General features: G+C 45.7%; 3 protein-coding genes, 1 long non-coding RNA gene and 1 pseudogene across 4 annotated transcripts; 2 read left to right on the forward strand and 3 right to left on the reverse strand.

Moving 5' to 3' along the window:
- Nucleotides 1-956: 956 nt before the first annotated feature.
- Nucleotides 957-3,127, forward strand: LOC125507987 (cytochrome P450 81Q32). The gene is made up of 2 exons (XM_048672531.2): nt 957-1,994; nt 2,097-3,127. The coding sequence occupies exons 1-2, from the start codon at nt 1,071-1,073 to the stop codon at nt 2,712-2,714; spliced, it is 1,542 nt and encodes a 513-aa protein (XP_048528488.1). The 5' UTR covers nt 957-1,070; the 3' UTR covers nt 2,715-3,127.
- LOC125507990 (uncharacterized) lies at nt 2,970-6,885 on the reverse strand. The gene is made up of 6 exons (XR_007283168.2): nt 5,990-6,885; nt 5,847-5,918; nt 5,119-5,735; nt 4,815-4,924; nt 4,529-4,641; nt 2,970-3,709 (listed from the first exon to the last, which is right to left on the reverse strand). It is a non-coding gene; the product is annotated as an uncharacterized LOC125507990 (long non-coding RNA).
- Nucleotides 6,886-7,601: 716 nt separating this feature from the next.
- LOC125507989 (zinc finger protein 7) lies at nt 7,602-8,662 on the forward strand. Its single transcript, XM_048672534.2, has one exon. It carries the CDS (start codon nt 7,769-7,771, stop codon nt 8,333-8,335), a length of 567 nt encoding a protein of 188 aa, XP_048528491.1. The 5' UTR covers nt 7,602-7,768; the 3' UTR covers nt 8,336-8,662.
- A 2,883-nt stretch (nt 8,663-11,545) lies between these two features.
- On the reverse strand, nt 11,546-13,870 carry LOC125507988 (cyclin-A3-2). Its single transcript, XM_048672533.2, has 7 exons — nt 13,242-13,870; nt 12,883-13,115; nt 12,645-12,797; nt 12,516-12,549; nt 12,256-12,405; nt 12,025-12,159; nt 11,546-11,936 (listed from the first exon to the last, which is right to left on the reverse strand). Exons 1-7 carry the CDS (start codon nt 13,593-13,595, stop codon nt 11,865-11,867), a joined length of 1,131 nt encoding a protein of 376 aa, XP_048528490.2. The 5' UTR covers nt 13,596-13,870; the 3' UTR covers nt 11,546-11,864.
- A 460-nt stretch (nt 13,871-14,330) lies between these two features.
- On the reverse strand, nt 14,331-19,951 carry LOC147970434 (uncharacterized; annotated as a pseudogene).
- Between the last annotated feature and the right edge of the window lie 3,835 nt (nt 19,952-23,786).

Consider the following 23,786-nt stretch of genomic DNA (forward strand, 5'->3'; position numbering starts at 1 on the left):
ATGATCGGCATGAGCTGGGATGTGTCTGGCAATGTTGATGTAGTTTTGGCTCCGCAAGAAGGAAGATCGGTTCGGTAGCTGGTGTCATTTTTTTATGATTGCTTTTATATGACTCGGGATTTTAATCATGTTAGTTTCGCTCACTATAATAAGGGATAGCAATCAGGTTGCTCATGATCTAGCTAAGTTAGTTAGATTTTCATGTGTCTCGATGAGTAAATGATAATCCCTTCATTTCATAATGTAGTACATATAGATTTTTGTGAAAGTCGGACTTTGCCAACTTTGATCAAGTGTATAGAGAAAATTGTCTACACCTACAATACCAAACATGTGCATTCTGAAAATATAACTCACGATGTATTCAATGATGTGCATTTGGTATTCTAGATGTACCTATTTTTGTTTATAAATATGGTCAAAGTTTATAATGTTTGATTTTTATAAAAATCTATAGACACTATATTATGAAAGGAGGGAGTAATATGCCTCTCACTGATGAATAAAGGAGGATGCTCGGATAGGACGCAACTATAGCTGGCCAAACAGGCTGTGCTAACTGGGTCGGCCCGGTAGCACGCGGGAACGTCACGGCCCAAGCACGTCACGGCCTAAGCTAAACGGGCTAGGCCCAGCACGCGGCACGCCATGGGCCATGCCTGGGTCTAGAGGCTGGGCACGCGGGCCGGCACGGCACGGCCCGTTTAAATTTTTTTTCAGAATTTTTATATATATATGACCTAAATTACAGTCCAATAGACCTAAAATACAGCCCAACAGTTTAAAAATCAGATGAGCTAGCGTGCTAAACATACCACGGGCTGGCCCGTTTAATAATCAGGTTATGCCTGGCCAGAGAGCCACGCCCGTGGGCCGGCATGGTACGACCCGATTATTAAACGTGCCACGGCGGGGCCGTGCCTATTAAACATGCCACGGCAAGCCGGGCCGTGCCGGGCCGGCCCGTTTGGCCAGGTCTGGACGCAAGGGCTCCGGAAGATCCATCCACCTGCTACGTGTCGTAGCAAGAACCACGTGTTTGCAAGGGTCGGAGCTTTCAGGCCGTGCCAATGCCGACGCCACCCATGGACTCAAACATGGAGGAAAGGGCAAGCGGCGGTCTTCTCCTGCTACTCCTCATCGCCGGTGCTGTCGCCGTCTTTGTTCGGCTGAGGCGACGGTGGGGGCATGGGAGGAGCAGAGCGCCGAGCCCTCCGTCTCTCCCGCTGCTCGGCCACCTCCACCTGCTCAAAAAGCCGCTGCACCGCTGCCTGGCCGCGCTCGCCGGCTCGGCGCCGCTCCTGTCGCTCCGGCTGGGCGCGCGCCGGGCGCTGGTCGTGTCAACACACGCCGCGGCCGAGGAGTGCTTTACGGCGCACGACGCCGCGCTGGCAGGGAGGCCGCAGTTGCTCGTCGCGGAGCACCTTGGATACGGCCGCACCACCATCTCGTGGGCCTCCGACGGTGCCCACTGGCGCGGCCTGCGCCGGTTCCTCGCCGTCGAGCTCTTCTCGACCTCCCGCCTCGCCGCGCTTGCCGCCGACCGCCGCGCCGAGGTCGCGTCCCTCGTCCAGAACCTGCTCCACGACACCAGCGCAAGCGCCAGTGGTGGGCCTATTACCCTCCGGAACAGGCTGTTCGAGCTGGTGCTCAACGTGATGCTGCACGCGCTCACCACGCGCCGGCACGCCGGCGACTTGCGCAGATTCCAGGAGATTGTGGAGGAGACATTCGTGGTGAGCGGCACGCCGAGCATCGGGGACTTCTTCCCGGCGCTGCGGTGGGTCGACCGTCTCCGCGGCGTCGAGGCGGCGCTTGCAAGCCTGCAGACAAGGCGTGACGCGTTCGTTGCTGGCCTCGTCAATGACCGCCGGGAAATGCGTAACGCCGGTGGCGGAGACGTGGCGAAGAAGGGCGTAATCGACGTGCTCTTGGAGCATCAAGAAGCCGATCCTGGGTATTACACTGACACTGTCGTCAAAGGCATCATCTTGGTGAGTAGCATATTTTGCAAATTGCATCCGTGCCACCACCACCATGTGTGCCATTTTGGTGATCTGTGATAAGATGGTTGCCATGTCCATGCTGACATTCAGGTAATGCTCACCGCCGGCACCGACACATCGGCGCTGACCACCGAGTGGGCAATGGCGCTGCTGCTGAAGCACCCAAAGGAGATGCGGAAGGCGAGGGCCGAGATAGATGCCAACGTCGGCATGAGCCGACTGGTTGAGGAGTCGGACATCACCAACCTACCCTACCTGCAATGCGTTGTCAAGGAGACACTTCGACTCTGCCCTGTCGGCCCGGTCATCCCAGCACATGAGGCCATGGAGGACTGCACCGTGGGTGGCTTCCATGTGCAGCGTGGCACGATGATCCTCGTGAACGCATGGACGGTCCACCGGGACGCCAATGTCTGGGATGCACCAGAGGTGTTCAGGCCAGAGAGGTTCTTGGGCAGAGACGCGGTCACCATGCCCATGCTGCCGTTCGGGCTTGGCAGGAGGCGATGCCCCGGTGAGGGGCTGGCCATGCGCGTTGTAAGCTTGACACTCGCAGCACTCCTGCAGTGCTTTGAGTGGGATGTTGGTGAAGGCGATACCATCGACATGGCTGAAGGTGGTGGACTGACAATGCCAATGGCGACGCCATTGGCGGCTGTCTGCCGGCCTCGGGAGTTTGTCAAGAGTATGCTCTCTGCTTCCATTTGATGGACTTGAAGACAGGTTTCTGGAGAAATAGAAGAAACTGGATTAAACTTGTTTAGCAATGGTGCCAACTTCCAATGAATCTTGAGAAGAATACTTGCAGCAAGATTTCATCCGATGATGCTGAACATCAGCGGCGAAGCTTGATGAAGATTGTTAAGGGAGCTAATCTGAGTTTAGGGGGCTAAAAAGATAAGTTATGCATGAAATTTAAGAAAATTTTATATTCAAGCCTAATGATTAGAGGTGCACTTAAAAGTTTTGCTAGAGGGGGGCGGGGGGGGGATGGCCCCCATGAAGCTCCGCCGCTGCTGAACATTACAATATCAGACGAGTGTAAAACAAATTTCAGTGAATGGGTGTTGGGCAATAAGCCAAAGACTGTTTAATAGAACAGCAATAATTTTGTTGTTGGATATACCAGTCTATACTCTGCATTTCTCTGTGCATTGAAGACTAGAAACCAATCAAAGATTTCCCAGGCAATTATGCAGGGCAGCAACTACGCAGTGTCTATAATGAAAGGCCAGCAGAATCAACAACAAAATTTTCCAACAATGGTAATCTCACTATAACATCATGCAAAATGAGAAATGCTTGATTGGACAGTGAGACGTCCGGGACTAACAGCAGAAAAATCTTCTGGTTCAGAGATTAAGAAATCCTTCTTGGTGGTTCATTTTCTGACTCAGATATTAATCTATCTGTTTAAGATATTAATGTGGCAGTGCTGGTTAACATTAGCTTTCTAGTTATGAGAATGCTGCGATGGCTAACACTGCCCTTCGGTATCAGCAGGTCTTTCTGATTAGTATCATTCTTCCGGGGTTTCCTTGATTCTTCCATTGCTATACTTGTTAAATCATATTGAAGATCAAAGAAGAAAGAAAGTACCGATGATACTCCTCTCATGCATCAATTTTAGGTCGTCTTTTCTCATTACTAACAGCTTCTTGATGACCTCCCCCCTTGTGCAACTTCACTCCACCGGTGTTCTTCTGAAGTTCAGTGAGCATCAAGTTATCATCAAATTACCTTGTCAATAGCTGCTCTTGAAAAGACCAACAAATGACTAGTAGTCATAAAACTAATTCAACACGCATAATGGGAAGTGCATCAATGAACCCACTTTGAAAAACACATTTCTAAATGCTAAAAAAAAACTGAAAAAGGTTGCACGGTTACGTCTTCATGTTTTATGTGCATGCATAAAGTTTCACGGAAAAAAACTTTTTTGTGGCCTATGAAAAAGACAAAATTTGTGTCATAAAATGCTTTTTAGAAGCACTGAAATTTGTCTTTTTTAAGGAGACAAAACGAAAAGACATTTTTTCACAAAACTTTGTGCCGCGCACATACATTTGCGAACATGTATGCGTGAAATTTTCTTTTGAATTTTTTGACATTTTAAAAACATGTTTAAAATGCATTTTTCAAAAAGTGGGTGCACATGCCTATGGATTCAGGGCGTGCCGACATGCGGTATGTTCATGCATGTTCATAGTATGTAGTCATAAAACATTTTCTCTGAAGTTATGCAGCCCAATACGAAACGAATGCTACTTTTAGAACCTTCTGAGATAGTGATAGGTGTTGGTTAGCATTGGCTTTCTGATTATGAGTGTTTGGTTTAAGAGATAAATCTGGCAGTGCTGGTTAACATTAACTTTCTGGTTATAAGAATGTTCTGATGACTAACACTACCCTTGCGTATCAGCAGGTCTTTCTGATTAGTATCATTCTTCCGGGTACTTCCTTGATTCTTCCATTGCTATACTTGTTAAAGCACATTGAAGATCGAAGAAGAAAGAAAGTACCGATGATACTCCTCTCATCTCATGCATCAATTTTATGTCGTCTTTTTTCATCACTAACAGCTTCTTGATGATCTCCTCCCTTCCGCAACTTCACTCCCTCCACCGGTGTTCTTCTGAAGTTCAGTGAGCATCAAGTTAATCACCAAATTACCTTGTCAACAGTTAGTACTTTCTAAAACAACACATAACTACTAGTCAGAAAACTACTTCAACACGCATGATGCAGTATGCATTTTCTCTGAAGTTATGCAACCCAATACGAAACGAATGCTACTACTTTTAGAACCTTTTTTCTTTGACGTCTGAAGTATCCTCTGCCGGTCCCCGTCCTTGCGATTAGTTGCCCAATCAATCCACCAGCTTATCCCCATCAGAAACTCCAGAGTCCTCAGAGATCTGCATGTGCAAAGCATCATCATTCCACCTCGCGACACCAGACCGGACAACAAGACTTCTCGGTTGCCTTTAACAAATACAGCTAACTGCTGAAAGTTACTGTCCAACGTTTTTATATGGCTCCTCGACAGAAAGACTTCTCGGTTGCCTTTATCAAATGTAACAACTGGTACAGAAAAAAATTACTGCCCAACCTTGCGATTGCGAGGGACGTTGTCAGTGTCATGCCATAAAGATACGGGCCATGCCGGAGAGATACCGGCTAATGTGGACGCGGGATCGAGTTAGCATCAACGTAGCATTGTCGTGGAGGCAGGCCTGATAAATTCCATTTTGTTTCTGGCACTCATGCCAACCACTCTGTACTTTGGGTATTTGGCAGCGCCAGACTTGCACGTCGCCACCTGATCCTGATGTTGCCCTTTTCTCGCCTTCTTTCTTTCTTTCCCCTGCCTTCTAGACCTGTATGAGGTATCATTCAGGATGCCCTAGCCCCTAGGTGCCTGTTGCGGCCAAACATGATCAAAAGTAGGAACCCTTTTTTCCATGGCTGCATGCATCTCTACTATCATCATCAACATCAGTGCGATGTATGATGGGTCATCAATCCAGTAGATGAAATGGCAGACCACAGTGATCAACCATCCCAGGGAAGTGCAAGAAAAAGTGATTTATTTGTCTCTTACCGCTACGAGATACGAGTGGACGGCTCCGGCTTATCTTGAAGGCGTTGATGTGGAAGAAGATTGACTCAGTCGTAGGTGTTAAATTTACATCTTGATGTTTTTGGCCTCGTTGCCTTGCATCTCAACTGTAAAAGAGATGGTCGTGTGCATCACAATGATGCAGCAGCCGAGGATCTTAACCTCCTTTTCAAAAGAAGGAAAAAAGATGCATGTGGGAAAAGCTTATGCTAATTTACCACATGTGCGTGTGCATGGGCTGGTTTCCAATATCTATGTCTAATCAGTTTGGGGTGCTTGGGCAGCCTTCCCTGTGAAGAAAGGAATATGTGAATAAATAGGATTTCTCACCATCACATTCAGATTGTGTACTATTGGATACCTGGAATGAGATCAGCAGAGCACTTGCAACAGCTGCGAACAAGCGATGTGTTCCCTGTTGAGGCCAGAGAAAAAGCAGTGATCAGGAACCACCCCTGGTAGTGATGACCAAATAGAACACAGGAGAAGAGTGGACAAACAACAAAGGAACAAGATACCAAACGGGTCCCTGATAAATTGCGCTTTGAAAATGCACATAGATCTGCATATCTGGGCGAGGGCGACGCATGTTGGTACTGCCCCCTGCAGATATGGTTAACTATGTGGAAGGGAGCCTAGGTGCCTCTCCTTTTCTATCCTCATCAAGTTGACCCAGTATCAAATGTAAGCTCTATCCATTCCATCCCAATGAAAAGCATCCCAATGCTAACATCATCACCACCACAACCACACTTGCGCAAACACAGGGAAAGCAGCAAGATGGCAAGAACTCAGCTTCCATCCCCACACAAAAGACTACCTAAAAAGTACAGGCGGACCTCTTCCGGTGCACTTGTGACAGCAACAGTCTCCCACTAAAGAAAACAAATGTGATGATGCCCAACAAGTTAACAGCATATGGCCACAACTATTTCCACAGCATATATACAAGTCAATTATTGGCTCTGGAGGGGATGACACGATGCATAAAACAATACTATTGGCCTCACCGTTCTGACTCAAAGTTGTTGCGTTACTTCTCGCTTTTCAGATCAGATTGTTATAATATTGTTGACAGAGATGCAAAAAGGATGTACTCCCTCCGTTCCTAAATATAAGTCTTTGTAGAGATTTCACTATGAACCACATACAGATGTATATAGATGCATTTCAAGTTTAGATTCATTCATTTTGCTCCGTATGTAGTCCATCTAGTGGAATCTCTACAAAGACTTATATTTAGGAACGGAGGGAGTATGTTTTTACCAGCACCATCTTTGAGTGATAGATAGTCTTCAGAATAGTGATGAAATCAGCTGTTGGCGTCTATTGATATTGCTTGTTGTGAGTTCTGACCTAACCATCATGCTTTCAGTGCAAGCAGTTAGTTTGCCAAAAAAAAGTAGCTGTAGTACAGATAGGGGGTGAATGAAAAGATTGTACACAACTATTGCAACAGTATCTGTCAAACAGTGTTCAGGAGCCAATAATATAGGATTGCTTCTTGTGGCCTAACCTAAATACCTAACCACCGTTCTAGAGCCCCAAACTGTGGGCTTTCCTGATTCGACTCAACCACAATCCTAACAAGATTCATGACTTTGTTATTAATGTGAGATCGCTTTCAACACCCCACCTGCCAAATAGTCAAATGGGCACCTGTGCTGTGCCAGGCATGCTTGCAAATGGAGGAAAGCTTGTCATGGAAACCTCATGCCCTGTACTGTGATTCTTGTTGTCTCTTTTGGAAAAAGAGTAAGAGTACACAGCAGCAGGCATATATGGTGTGAAACTAGATATCAAGTCACCAAGGCAAGTGCAGGAAAAGATGACGGAAGCATGCATTCCCTTGCCTTGCCTTGCCTTGGGATATGTAGCACCACTATGATATATGAATGGGCCAGCCAGGTAGGAAAGAAAGAAAGAAGAGATAACCAAATAAAGATAGAGATCCACTAACTCCAGACGAAGTTCTCTTTACCTCCTGATTCCTCAATTATTAGCCAGAAAAAAATACCATGCACCTCCCAACCTCGTCCCCCTTTATAAGGCAAACTGCGAACTGGAAGAGATGCACCACCCACCCATGAGCCGCAAGCAGGCCTGGAGGGAGAAGCAGGAGACAGTTTCATGATAGGATATGGAGCAAGCAGACGAAGCATCGTCGGTGAACAAGGGGAGCCCAGAGCGGCTTACCATCGACCAGGACGACGGCGCGTCGTGGCTGAGCCTCACGGTCGGCGCAAACGAGTCGCCGGAGACGGTGGCAAACTGCTCCGAGCCTGAGCCTGATCCTGAGCCCAAGCTTTCTGCTGCCCCACACAAGGTTTTCTCATGCAACTTCTGCATGAGGAAATTCTTCAGCTCACAGGCGCTGGGCGGCCACCAGAACGCCCACAAGAGGGAGCGCAGCGCCGCCAAGCGCTCCTACCATGCACAGAGGATGGTGATGGGGCTGCCTCTCGAGGCGCACGCCGCCTTTGTGCAGTCCCTGAGAGTTAGCCAGAGCTCGGTGATTCAGAAGTCGAGCCAGCCAACACAAATCAGGACAGCACCAAGGTTTCATGAAGATGGGATGACCTGGGCAACAATTCCCTGCGAGGAGGTGCTCAACTCAACATGGCCAGGAAGCTTCAGAGCGAGGACCCAACCTTCAGAGCAACAACCATCAGAACAAAGTAAGATAGACTTGAATCTCAGGCTTTGATAGGTTGATGTATCAACTTTGAACAGTACAAAAGTCCTCATCAAGTTTGTCCTTCTGAATAAATTGGCATGAAGTGATCAGTTAAGCTCAGCTCACCATCAGAATCAAAGATGGTACTGAACTATGAAGATGATGTTGTTCCTTTTGAATTTGTGGCGACGCTGCTGCAATATTTATGTAGCCAGATAGTTATTAATATGATCATATGTAGTCTAGTTGACATCGGTGTGAAGGAACCCAGGGATTTTTTGTACTTACTAGAAGCAGCATATATAATGTCTCTGTCAGTCATCCTCATATTAAAAGTTCTGCAAGTTCTTGTTTTCATTAACCTAGCATACCATGGAGTATAATAGTTGGACAGAGATAATATCAACTCTCATGCAGATCAAAATAAATACCTTAAAAAATCACAGGAAAATGAGCAGATTAACACATAGCTATGTGAAACTCTGATTTTTTTTTAAATGCAAATTAAGCAGAGATACCTGAAGCCGCAGAGTCTGGTACAGAACAGTAAGATCATCTAACTTGAGCTATATTTTATACAAATAAATCAATCAGATATGGCATCTAAATTACTCCTTCCATGAAAATACAGAGCATATTTTGCCTTGCACATAGACCAAGGAAACATTGAAAAGGACTAAGCTGCCCCTAATTATCCCTGAAGTATTGTTCAGTGTATGCATGTAGGGAACACCAAGTAAAGCTAGCATATTTTTTAGGGAAAGAGATGGATAATCACACTTTCTTTTGCACCAGAATTTGAAATGCACCTTGTATTTCCAAACAGAAGTAGTCTGGAGTACAGTATTGCATACAAATTATTATTGTTTTGAGGAAAGTATTGCACACATTATTGGTAGTCACTGTTCATAAGAATGGTATTAGCAAGAATAGACATGTGACCATTTATAACAAGGAAAAGAGGCAATAGCAGTGGAGATACAACAATTTGACACACCAATTCATTATAGTCCATCAAGTTGAAAAATGCAATGGACTAGTGCGCAAACTTTGCTTGCACATTCATTAGTAAGAATACACATGTAATCATTTAGGAAGTTTCGTCTGCATCAGTTGCCATCAGAAAAGAATTAAGGTCCCCCCCCCCACCCACCACCACCACCACACACACAGAAAAAAAGAATTAAGGTGGCTCACAAGAACTCCACTGGGGATATTGGTAGTCCAGAACTCCAGATCCAGATGCATATGGTAAATGGAAAGCATGTTCAGCGTGACGGTGTCTTATACAGCACTACTTCAGTAGTCAATTGAAAATTACAATAGGCATATAACTTTGCACAGCAGAGTAAAGAAAACCAAGAAACATACATCTGCGATCATCTGGTCTGCATATTGCTCAGTAAATGTGTTTTGAATCTCTAATTGCTGTTTAGTGTGCCATCAAATTTATAACGAGTCATTCAGAAGTGAACGCCTTATAGGCAGCAAATGGGTTGATCATTCATTGGAAATGACTCAGGCCTCTAGGATTTTGATTCAATAAAGAATGTTACACTAACAAGCTATCGAGGTGATAGTTAAATAGTGAAAAACAAGCATCATGCCAAGTATGATTATTCATGCAAGCTATGTTATTTAGGCCTATCTCTAATACAACCCCTAGGTAGAAAGGTAGGTCATACTCCCTCCGTTCCAAAATAGATGACTCAACTTTGTACTAACTTTAGTACAAAATTGAGTCATCTATTTTGGAACGGAGGGAGTAGGTACTGTAAGCACACTCACAGGTGACAGATCAAAAGAAAAAGAATCAGCAAAGGCAATGGATCAACATATATCAAACATTACCTGTGAGTTCCTGTTTTCGTTAACCTAGCATACCATGGAGTATAATAGTTGGACAGAGATAATATCAACTCTCATGCAGATCAAAATAAATACCTTAAAAAATCACACGAAAATGAGCAAATTAACACATAGCTATGTGAAGCTTTGATTAAAAAATGCAAATTAAGCAGAGATACAGATACCTGAAGCCACGAAGTCCGGTACAAAACAGTAAGATCATCTAACTTGAGCTATATTTTATGCAAATTTATCAAGCAAATATGGCATCTAAATTACTCCTTCCGTGAAAATACAGAGCATATTTCACCTTGCACTTACACCAAGGAAACATTGAAAAGGACTAAGCTACCCTAATTATCCCTGAAGTATTGCTCATTGTATGCATGTAGGGAACACCAAGTAAAGCTACTCTTTAGCATATTCTTTAGGGAAAGAGATGGAACAGCACACCTTCTTTTGCATCAGAATTTGAAATACACCTTTCGTTTCCAAACATAAATAGTCTGAAATACAGTATTGCATACAAAATTATTATTATTATTTTGAGGAAAGTATTGCACACAATATTAGTAGTCACTGTTCATAAGAATGGCATTAGCAAGAATAGACACATGTAATCATTTATAACAAAGTGAAGAGGCAATTGCAGTGGAGATACAACAATTTGACACCGATTCATTATAGCCCATCAAGTTGAAAAGTGCAATGGACTAGTGCACGAACTTTACTTGCACATTCATTAGCAAGAATAAATATGTAACCATTTAGGAGGTTTCGGCTACATCAGTTGCCATCAGAAAAGAATTAAGCACCCCCCCCCCCCCCCCCCACCCACACACACAAAAGAATTAAGGTGCCTCACAAGTACTCCACTGGCTATTGGTAGTCCAAAACTCCAGATCCAGATGGTAAATGGAAAGCATGTTCAGCATGACAGTGTCTTATACAGCACTACTTCAGTAATCAATTGAAAACTACAATAAGCATAACTTTGCACAGTAGACTGAAGAAAACCAAGAACCATCCATCTGCCATCATCTGGTCTACATATCGCTCAGTAAATGTGTTTTGAACCTCAGTAAATGATGTTTAGCGTGCCATCAAATTTATAACCAGTCATTCAGAAGTGAACACCTTATAGGCAGCAAATGGGTTGATCATTCATTGGAAATGACTGAGGCCTCTTGGATTTTGATTCAATAAAGAATGTTGCACTAACAAGCTATCAAGGTGATAGTTAGATAGTGAAAAATAAGCATCTTGTCAAGTATGATTATTCATGCAAGCTATGTTATTTAGGCCTATTTCTAATACAACCCCTTGGTAGAAAGGTAGGTCATAGGTATTGCAAGCACACTCACAGGTAACAGATCAAAAGAAGAAGAAAAATCAGCAAAGACAAAGGATGAACATATATCAAACATTACAGATATGTGGCCAAACAGACCAAGGCACATTGTTCTAACATATAATACAGAAGTACAATTCTACAAAAGAAGAGAATGCCTGGCCTCCTACTTGTGATAAACCTAGCTCCTAAATGAATTGAAAAGCTCCTGGTTAGGCTTTTAAACCTCAAGCATCTAAACAGCTTCCAGCATTCTAACTTGTCTAAGAACCTGCTCTGAAACTGTAATTCTCCCTTATCCCAAGGAGCTCAAGATGAGCTCGGAGTTATTAGCTTTACAGTGGAGCGGTCCAGGAACAGCTATTCTGTTAAGTCTTGGAAGTACGATGCAGGGATCTCGACAGGAGGAAGCAACATCGATACACATTTGAACTGTTCCAAATGATTAGAGAATTAGACCAAACAATACAAGCATAACAACGCCAAAGGAATATTAAATAACTGTTGGAGTTGAGCATACCCTGTGTTGCTTATACTTGTCTCGAATTGCTGGTAATGATGGACCCTTTCTATTGAGCTGCAAATCATGTATGGCTATAATGCAATCCTTCAGCTCTGATGCCTTGTAGCCTGTCAGTTTATGCATTTCCTTGCCCTGCAACAACATAATCACAGGACAGCTTTAGCTTTGAGAACTTCAAATATCAAAAGCAACATTTCAAGCTTTCACATTCTACTTCTCCACTCTTACCCAAGGATTAGTGTCTGGTCCAATGGTCAGACTAGCAAGAAAAAGTGATGAAGCAGCAACCACTGATGGCAAGAACCGGAGACAGCTGTAGTCCAGAAGACTCAGCTCAGCAAGATAGCTACCCATGAACTCCAGTAATAAGCTGGAGCGCTGTGACAAGCATGCAAGAATAACTTCAGGCACCGACACACATAAGCAGTTGAAGAAGATTAAATCAAATGGATCCAATATGGAGAATTTAAAGGATTGGTAGTAGTCACCTTCTTGTCTTCTGGGCCAGATCTTGTGAACCGCCTGAAATTAGTGAGGGAAATGCACAAAGATTCAGTTAGACACGGAATCAAAATAGGCAGAGATTATCAAATGTTGGGTCAGTGACAGTATGACACCTGAGGAAGGTCTTGATGGTCGGACTGCCTATCTCGAAGTTGAGGAGCTTGAGTATGTCGCTCTCCATGGTGAGAAGCTCCTGCCTGGTGTAGGTATTGTCCGTGATGTAGCAGAAGTCCTCCACATGCGGGGGACTGATCTCCTCGTACTTCCTGCGAGCACCCCAAAGCCAACCCAACTCAATCCTCAAAATCTTTTCGAAGCCTTCAAGGCATCGGAACGGGAGGTTGCGCTTACGAAGCAATGAGCATTGCGGCGACGCCAAGGAGCTGCAGCCTATTGCGCCCGAGCGGGTTGGCAGAGAGGAAGCGGTCGACATAGGAGACGGTGAGGTAAAGCGTGTCGGCAACGAGCTTGTACTCCTCGGCGACCTCGACGAGCCAGTCGATTAGGATAGCCCGCATGTTGGCCGTCACGTCCGTCTGGACCGCCTCGATGTAGTCTGCCGCCGGCCGGCGAGGCGCCTCCACCTGCACACCCCATTTGGACAAACCAATGATTAGACATCAGACCAGTCGATCCCACCCAACCCCAGCGCCAACGGATCGAGGCATCCGACGGCCAGAAATGGAGATCAGGAATCGGGGGCGCCGTACCTCCATAGTGCGGAGGTAGGTGTAGATGTCGGAGGCGTAGGACCCGCTGAGCTGGGTTATGCCGCCGCCGCCGCTGACCTCCTCCCCGACGGGGGTCGGCGAGGTGGACGCGCACCTGCTCAAGCCCCCGTGCTGCTCCTCCCCCTCGGCCGCAGACGCGGGCTTGGCGGGCTTCGAGGGCTGGCGGAGGACGACCCCCGCGTTGGAGACGATGGGGAGCTCGCTGAGCGCCACCCGCTTCCGCTTGGCGCCGCCGGAGGGGCCCGCGGAGCAGGTGGCGGCGCGCTTGGCCGCGGCACGGGTGAGCCGGGGGCCCGCCGCCGCGGCGGGGGCCGCGTTCTCCTTGTCGGCCATGGTCGGCGGGCTCGTGCTCCCCGGGGCGGCAAGATAGGGTTTGAGATTCGGTGCGCGGCGAGGGAAGATGGGAGGCGGCGGCGGTTGCGTTATGTAGAGGGGATTGGAGGAATGGGAGGGAAGATGGCCGCCAAAACACGCGAATTCGAAGAGGAGGAGGGAGAAGAAGCCCGCGCTGCGCTGCGCTGGGTTTCGCTTGCTGAGCTCTATAGGATTTTCGCTTGCTATAGGATTGGGGAATTTTGGATGGAGTGGGGCGCACGTGCTGGCGAGAGAGGTGGGCGGTAAAAGTTTTAAAATAATACGGAAATCCCGCGGCGCCTGCCTGCCCGCCAGCCAGCCCCCCCTCCCAAATCGTACTGGGCCTCCCGCGTTCCAGCGCGAAACAGCACACTCCTCCAGGTCGGGTTTTCTTTCTTTTTTTCTTGGCCCAACATTTTTTGGCCACGAAATTGTATTTCGGTGTCATCGTTGTTAAAATAGTACTGTTCTTTTTCTTTTTGCGAGAGACCGTGAATTTTTTATTCTGCAAAATGACAGGGTTACATTATGCTAGCATTTTTTTAGGGAACTACGGCGGCCAAAGCCAGCCTGAACTCATTTTATTAACTTTGGTTTAACAAAGAGTATTTACAAGAATGTCAGAGTGATAGAGGAAGAAGAAGAAAAAACTATGCTACATCTAGGTGGGACAGCATGATCCCCCGGTCAATCAAGATTTGTTTCTGGTCCTCGTTTACATATCTACTGGACCAAAGAAAGATGTTTTGGGCCACACCGCGGAGCACTGTTCCCAAAGATTCCACTTCTTGCTTGAAAATCTTTGCATTCCTTCTTTTCCAAATATTCTAGAGAATTGCCAGGATCACAGTTTTTCGGAGCTTGCATGAGTGCTGCTGAGACTGTAGGTCACGGATGGAGATGCAATCAGCAGGATTAATGCCTAAGGAATCCACAGTTGACCAGGCTTCGGAAGCCGTTGAGCAGTGCAACAGCATGTGGGAAGTTGTTTCGGATTCCGGGCAGAATGGGCAAGAGTCAGAGTCCAACAGGCTTCTTCTGAATCGACGCTCATTGGTGAATAGGCGCCCTCGGTGGGCCAGCCAGGGGAACAACCTGCATCGGTTAGTCACGTAGTTTTTTCCCTAGATGAAATCTGCGAACAAATCCTCCGGCCGAGAAGCAAAAGCCGCTTCATAAGCAAAAGTCACGAAAAGGGGTTTGTCATTAAACCTGCATAAACGTAAATTTGGAGCCTGTGTGGTTAGGTTAACATTGGCTAATAAGGAGCGCAAGGATTGAAGCTCGACAGTACCAGCGTTGGACACACGTGGCTGCAGCGAGAGACGAAGGTCCGTCTCGGATAGCACGAACGCAACAGAGACATTTGGTTTGCTGACATGGAAGAAGAGACTCGGAAAGCGAGCGCCCAGGGTTTCGAAACCAATCCAAAGGTCAAGCCAAAAGGCTGTAGTGACTCCTGTACCAATCCTGACGTGAGTGATGGAGCGGAAGAAGGATAGGCAAGTGATATCCTTCCAAACATTGGTTTGAGGCCTATGGGAGCAACCAATATAGTGCCCACCAGCCCACCCGTAGGCATTGGCGAACCATGATTCCGAGGAAGAATTTTCGGGGCAATGTATTTTATTTAGAGACTTGATGAGAAGGCAAATGTTATGGGTGCGGAGGCAACGGAAACCAAGACCGCCTTTCAAAGTAGGAGCACAGACCTCATCCCACGCAACCTTACACTGATCGTCGTTGACCGTATCGTCGCCAACCTAGAAGAAGGCACGACATCGCTTGTCAATCTCAAGGAGGGTGCCAGCATGAAGAAGCATGGCGCTCATGACATAGGTGGGAAGCGCACGGATAATAGACTTGACGAGAACCGCATGACCGATCGCAAATAGCAGGTGGCCTCGCCAACCTGCTAGCTGCTTATCCACTTTAGCAATTAGAGGGTGGAAATCTATCAGCCGAAGCTTGTGCGTAGATAAGAGCAATCCAAGGTAGTTTTGGGGAAAAGAAACAACGGTACAACCCAAAGTAGATGCCATTGTGGAGGCGGTCTGAGGGTCAACGTGTATTGGGGCGAAAGTGTTTTTTCAAAGTTGATGCTAAGAACAGTGGCTAGAGAGAATGTCTGTAGAATATACTTAAGGTGGGCTAGGTGCTCCGGGTCTGCCTTGATGATAATGAGGGTGTCGTCAGCATACTGAAGCACCGGGCAAGGAGCATTTAGAAGAATTGGATGGTGCAACAAGCCTTGGGCAGAGGCATCCAATATCATGCGTTGCAGGATGTCGGCAATGATTATAAATAGGTACGGTGAGAGGGAGTCACCTTGTCTTAGGCCACTTTTGCATTGGATCCAATTTTCTAGGACACCGTCAAGAAGGATAGCTGATTGGCTAGTGTTATTTAACATCATGATCCAAAGGATCCAAGTGTTCGAGAAGCCTTTTGCCTCGAGGATGTTGCAAAGGTTGTCCCAAGAGATGGAGTCGAAAGCTTTCCTGAAGTCTAATTTAAGGACCAAAGCCGGACATTTCCTCTTGTGGCGGGTTTGGACAATATCGGCAGCCAAGATGAAATTTTCAGCAATGTTACGGCCTTTGATGAATCCAGATTGGTCATAGTAAACTAAATCTTGGATAGCCAGTTGGACCCTATTTGAAAGGCATTTGGAACACAGTTTGACAAAGCAATTCTATAAAGTGATTGGGCGAAGCTGGTCGGGCTCGGAAGTTCCTAGTTTCATGGGAATGAGAACAATATAGGATTTGTTAATGCGCGTAAGATCCGCAGTGTAGGCATGAAAGGCGGATAGGAGATCACTACAAAAAAACACATCCGTGACATTTTGGTCCGAACGAAAAAATGTCATATTTATGACACTTCTATGATGATAATTGTGACAAAACTCGGTTTCATCATAGATGTGGTGGGCTCCTACTTCTATGATAGAAAATGGGCTTTTCGTCTTGGGCGGGCCGGAGACGCACCTGCATGACATTCTTTGGGTCGTCCATGATGGAAAAAATCATGGTAGAAGCGAGGACGAGGAAAATTTTGGGGAGTTCCCAGTTACGGTGGGTGGTCAGGGCCGAGCGGTGCACGGGGGTTTGCGTGTTTCACTCGTATACGTACGCGCGCGCATGCGAGGTGTTGGGCTCTAACTGAACCCGAGTGAGGCGTTCGCTTACTGAACCCGAGTGATTGCACTAGCTACGTAATTGAACCCGAGCAATCGATCCCTTGGCTGTTAACTGAACCCGAGCGATTCCTTCGCTACTGCTGCTAATTGAACCCGAGCGATCGATCGCAGCTGCTGATGACTGAAGCCGAATGAATCCGCTGCCTCTTGATGAACCATGAATGTGGGGGTTGGTTGAACAAATCGAGACGTACGCGGTTGGGGTTGGATGAACAGTTCCCGGTGGGGGTTGGATGAATAGGAACCCGTGGTAGTAGTTAGGCCGTTGATGCTGGATGAACAAGACCCTGAGAGGAGGCCTCCACAACTGAGCTAGTTGGGGGTGAATTAACAAGACCCTGTGGAGGGCTGGTTGAACAGTAGCCGGTGGAGGGCTGGATGAACAGTAGCCCGCGGATGAACAGTAGCTGGTGGAGGCAAGGAAGATGCGGTGGATGAACAGTGCAGGTGGAGGCTGAAGGAAGTCGACGGTGGGTGAACAGTAGCCGGTGGAGTCCCATTTTGCGGTACGCCACACCCCTCCCATGAATAGGACCCTGTTTCGACCATAGGCGCTTCAACACGAGTCTGTTTCCTCCGTTTCGTGGTACGTGAGACCCTTCCGATGAACAGGATGCCGTTTCGACCGTAGCCGGTCGAACAGAAGGCCGTTTCCTCCATACTGCAGTATGCTAGACCCCGTTTCGGCCGTTTCATCCAAGCCGGTTGGCTCCCATTGAACAGGACGCATTCCGACCCAGTCTGCTGCCTCCCGATGAACAGCACGCCGTTGCTGCCGTCCGTTGCCTCTCCATATACAGGAGCCCTGGCCGTACATATGCGCAAGTAGGTGTTCGAGACCCCGCCCGTATGTACCTACGTGGTCGTATTTTTTGGCATGTGGTTGTGCGTACGTGTACACGGTTTAGAAGGGACTGCCTGAACTGCTACGTCAGGGGCTCTACTACTACACGTGCCGCTACTTGCTCGGCCACGGTTCATCGTTGCAGAGATACCGATCGACCAATATGTACGTACATGTTCGCGACCAGAATGACAACGCTACGTACGCTTCAACCAGGTGGGTCCCGACTGTCAGGGAGGATAAGGAGGCACTTTATTGTGTGCGAAGTTATTGATGGTGGGTCCGAGCTGTCAGGGGGAGGATTTATTTTTTCGCGCCTAATATGGAGGCACTTCCTTGCGTCTGAAGATATAGCTGGTGGGTCCTCTTTCGATGTAAGTCGTTCCTTGACCACGTTGACCACGCCGCGCCAAGAGCACCAAGGCGGTGGACGACGGCGAGGCCTAGAAAGGGAATGACCCAGAGCCGGGGAAGACTCGGCAGTTGTTTCCCACGTGGAGGGGAGTACGAGGGTTTACTAGTTGGGCTGCAGTGTGAGGCTGTCGTCGTCGAAAAATAACAGGATGTTTGTGTGAGTAGAGGGATGGCCAGGCCAGCGATAGGAGTAGGGTAGGGCGGTGAGGCCTGCGCGGCAGCAGAGCCGGCCACGGGAGGCAGGAGCAGGCAGCATGATCGGTGCTGGTTTGGACGGCTGGAGCAAAAAGACCAGAGGTTGAAGAAGCACTACGGTCGTTGGATGAACATCATACAATCACTGGAGCTAGAATCGTTCATATTGACTAAGTTGATAAAGCCCTCCGTCCGCGTCAACTTAGTAGGCCCATAAATCAGCCTCCAACTATGGTGGGTCCCAGCTAACAAGGGGTATTCATTTTTTTGTGCGTAATAAGTAGGCACTTCCTTGCGTGCGAATATATAGTTGGTGGGTCCGAGCTGTCAGCGGGAGGAATGTTTTTTCGCAAAATACAGAGGCCCTTCCGGTGGGTCCCCGCTGTTAGGTGGGGGAATCATTATTTTGCGCGTAATAAGAAGGCACTTCCTTGCGTGCGGCCGTGGACCCAGTTGTCAGCCTCTCCACGTATGGTCCTCTTCCGATGGATGTCGTCTGTTGACCATGCCGCGCCGAGAGCACCAAGGAGGTGGACGACAGCGAGGCAGAAGGGAACGACACAAAGCCAGGGAAGACTCAGCAGTTGTTTCCCACGCGGAGGGGAGTACGAGGGTTTACTTGTTCGTCTGCCTTCGCCGAAGAATAACAACACGTGTGGGTGAGTGGAGGGATGGCCAGGCCGGTGATGGGAGTAGGGTGGAGTGGTGAGGCCTGCGCAGCAGCACAGCCAGCCACGGGAGGAGGGAGCAAGTAGTCCTGCCGGCGCTGGTTTGAGTGGCGGGAGCAGGAAGAGCAGAGATTGAAGAAGCATGACGGCCGTTCGATAGACATCCAATAGTAACTGCTCTCGTATGTTGACTAAGTTAACAAGGCCTTGCATGCGCGTCTGATACATCCATTTTGCATCATGCTTTTATATCCATATTTATTGCATTATGAGCTGTTATTACACATTATGTCACAATACTTATGCCTATTCTCTCTTATTTTACAAGGTTTACATAAAGAGGGAGAATGTCGGCAGTTGGGATTCAGGGCTGGAAAAGGAGCAAATATTAGAGACCTATTCTGCACAGCTCCAAAAGTCCTGAAACTTCACGGAAGATGTTTTCCAAATATATAAAAATACTGAGCGGAAGAAACTCGCCAGGGGGGCCACACCCTACCCACAAGGGTGGGAGCGCGCCTACCCCCCTGGGCGCGCCCCTACCTCGTGGGCCCCCTGGCAGCCCTCCGGTGGCCATCTTCTACTATATGGAGTCTTTCGATGGGAAAAAAATCATAAGCCATCTTCTCGGACGAAACTCCGCCGCACGAGGCGGAACCTTGGCGGAACCAATCTAGGGCTCTGGCGGAGCTGTTCTGCCGGGGAAACTTCCCTCCCGGAGGGGGAAATCATCGCCATCGTCATCACCAACGCTCCTTTCATCGGGAGAGGGCAATCTCCATCAACATCTTCGTCAGCACCATCTCATCTCAAAACCCTAGTTCATCTCTTGTATCCAATTCTTGTCTCTAAGTCCGGGATTGGTGATAGTAGGTTGCTAGTAGTGTTAATTACTCATTGTAGTTGATGCTAGTTGGTTTAATTGGTGGAAGATCATATGTTTAGATCCTATATGCATATTAATACCCCTCTGATTATGAACATGTTTATGCTTTGTGAGTAGTTACTTTTGTTCCCGAGGACATGGGAGAAGTCTTGCTATTAGTAGTCATGTGAATTTGGTATTCGTTCAATATTTTGATGAGATGTATGTTGTCTCTCCTCTAGTGGTGTTATGTGAACGTCGACTACATGACACTTCACCATTGTTTGGGCCTAGAGGAAGGCATTGGGAAGTAATAAGTAGATGATGGGTTGCTAGAGTGACAGAAGCTTAAACCCTAGTTTATGCGTTGCTTCGTAAGGGGCTGATTTGGATCCATATGTTTCATGCTATGGTTAGGTTTACCTTAATACTTTGTTGTATTTGTGGATGCTTGCAATAGAGTTTAATCATAAGTGGGATGCTTGTCCAAGTAAGGGCAGCACCCAAGCACCGGTCCACCCACGTACCAAATTATCAAAGTACCGAACGCAGATCATATGAATGTGATGAAAACTAGCTTGACGATATTCCCATGTGTCCTCGGGAGCGCTTTACATCATATAAGAGTTTATCCAGGCTTGTCCTTTGCTACAAAAAGGATTGGGCCACCTTGCTGCACCTTATTTACTTTTGTTACTTGTTGCTCGTTACGAATTATCTTATCACAAAACTATCTATTACCACTTATTTCAGTACTTGCAGAGAATACCTTGCTGGAAACCGCTTATCATTTCCTTCTGCTCCTCGTTGTGTTCGACACTCTTACTTATCGAAAGGACTACGACAGATCCCCTATACTTGTGGGTCATCAAGACTCTTTTTTGGCGCCGTTGCCGGGGAGTGAAGCGCCTTTGGTAGGTGGAATTTGGTAAGGAAAAATTTATATAGTGTGCTGAAATTTACTGTCACTTGTTACTATGGAATGTAATCCTCTGAGGAGATTTGTTCGGGGTATCTTCACCCCGACCAGTAGAGCAAAGAGTTGCTCCTCAACCTACTGAACCTACTGAAAATGAATATGAAAATGAAAATGCTTGCTTTGAAGTTCCTGCGGGTATGATAGAAAAACTGCTAGCTAATCCTTTTTTAGGAGATGGAACGAAACATCCTGATGAACATCTGATATATGTGGATGAAGTTTGTGGATTATTTAAGCTTGCAGGTGTATCCGGAGATGTTGTTAAGAAGAAGGTCTTCCCTTTATCTTTGAGGGGAGATGCATCAACATGGTATAGGCTATGTGATGATATGAGGTCTTGGAATTACAAACGATTGAAATTGGAATTTCATCAGAAGTTTTATCCTATGCACCTTGTTCATCGTGATCGCAATTACATATATAATTTTTGGCCTCGCGAAGGAGAAAGCATCGCTCAAGCTTGGGGGAGGCTTAAGTCAATGTTATATTCATGCCCCAATCATGAGCTCTCAAGAGAAATGATTATTCAAAATTTTTATGCTCGGCTTTCTGGTAACAATCGCACCATACTTGATACTTCTTATGCTGGCTCTTTCATGATGAAACTATTGAATTCAAATGGGATTTATTGGAAAGAATTAAATGCAACTCTGAAGATTGGGACCTCGACAATGGTAAGGAGTCAGGTATGACACCTAGTTTTGATTGTGTTAAATCTTTTATGGATACTGATATTTTTCGTAAATTTAGCACTAAATATGGACTTGACTCTGAAATAGTAGCTTCTTACTATGAATCTTTTGCTGCTTATGTTGATCTCCCTAAGGATAAGTGGTTTAAATATCATCCTCCCATAGAAGTAAAAGTAGTTGCACCTATTAAAGTTGAAGAAAAGACTATCACTTATAATTATCCCATTATTCCTACTTCTTATGTTGAGAAACCACCTTTCCCTGTTAGGATAAAGGATCATGCTAAAGCTTCAATTGTAGTTTGTAAAAGTAATATTAAAACATATACACCTCCTAAGCAAGTTAAAGTTGAACCTAATATTGCTATTGTTAAAGATCTCTTGTCTGATAATATAGATGGGCATGCTATTTATTTCTGTAATGAAACTACTAGAATTGCTAAACCCCGTGATAAAGATAAACCTAGACCTGTGGTAGGCATGTCTGTTATTTCTGTTAAAATAGGAGATCATTGTTATCATGGCTTATGTGATATGGGTGCTAGTGCTAGTGCAATACCTTGTTCCTTATACCAAGAAGTTATGCATGATATTGCACCTGCTGAAATAGAAGATATTGATGTCACAATTAAACTTGCCAATAGAGATACTATTTCACCAATGGGAATTGTTAGAGATGTTGAAGTCTTGTGTGGGAAAACTAAATATCCTGCTGATTTTCTTGTTCTTGGTTCCCCACAAGATAACTTTTGTCCCATTATATTTGGTAGACCCTTCTTAAATACTGTTAATGCTACCATAGATTGCAAAAGAGATGTTGTTACTATCGGTTTAGATGATATGGCTCATGAATTTAATTTTTCTAAATTTAGTAGACAACACTGTGAAGAAGAATTCCTAGTAAGGATGAAATTATTGGCCTTGCTTCTATTGCATACCTCCTAGTGATCCTTTAGAACAATACTTGCTAGACCATGAAAATGATATGTTTATGAATGAAAGAAGGGAATTAGATGAAGTATTCTTTAAACAGGAACCTATTCTGAAAAACAATTTACCTGTTGAAATCCTAGGGGATCCTCCACCACCCAAGGGTGATCCCGTGTTTGAGCTTAAACCGTTACCTGATACTCTTAAATATGCTTATCTTGATGAGAAAAAGATATATCCTATTATTATTAGTGCTAACCTTTCAGAGCATGAGGAAGAGAGATTATTGAAAACTCTGAAGAAGCACCGTGCTGCTATTGGGTATACTCTTGATGATCTTAAGGGCATTAGTCCCACTCTATGTCAACATAAAATTAATTTAATTTGGAAGAAGATGCTAAACCAGTTCGTGACCATCAACGCCGGCTGAATCCTAAAATGAAAGAAGTGGTAAGAAAGGAAATACTAAAGCTCCTTGAGGCAGGTATAATCTATCCCGTTGCTGATAGTCAGTGGGTAAGCCATGTCCATTGTGTCCCTAAGAAGGGAGGTATTACTGTTGTTCCAAATGATAAAGATGAATTGATCCCTCAAAGAATTATTACAGGTTATAGGATGGTAATTGATTTCCACAAATTAAATAAGGCTACTAAAAAGGATCATTACCCCTTACCTTTTATCGATCAAATGCTAGAAGGATTATCCAAACATACACATTTTTGCTTTCTAGATGGTTATTCTGGTTTCTCTCAAATACCTGTGTCAGCTAAGGATCAATCAAAGACTACTTTTACATGCCCTTTTGGTACTTTTGCCTACAGACGTATGCCTTTTGGTTTATGTAATGCACCTGCTACCTTTCAAAGATGCATGATGGCTATATTCTCTGACTTTTGTGAAAAGATTTGTGAGGTTTTCATGGACGATTTTTCCGTCTATGGATCTTCTTTTGATGATTGCTTGAGCAACCTTGATCGAGTTTTGCAGATATGTGAAGAAACTAATCTTGTCTTGAATTGGGAAAAGTGCCACTTTATGGTTAATGAAGGTATTGTCTTGGGGCATAAAGTCTCGGAAAGAGGTATTGAAGTTGATAAAGCCAAGGTTGATGCTATTGAGAAGATGCCATGTCCCAAGGACATCAAAGTTATACGAAGTTTCCTTGGTCATGCTGGTTTTTATAGGAGGTTCATTAAGGACTTCTCAAAAGTATCTCGGCCTCTGACTAATTTATTACAAAAAGATATACCATTTGTCTTTGATGATGATTGTGTAGAAGCATTTGAAATACTTAAGAAAGCATTGATTTCTGCACCTATTGTTCAGCCACCTGATTGGAATTTACCCTTTGAAATTATGTGTGATGCTAGTGATTATGCTGT

This window comes from Triticum urartu, chromosome 5A (assembly GCF_056163025.1).
Source record: "Triticum urartu cultivar PI428250 chromosome 5A, HENAU_Tu73, whole genome shotgun sequence".
NCBI lineage: Eukaryota > Viridiplantae > Streptophyta > Magnoliopsida > Poales > Poaceae > Triticum > Triticum urartu.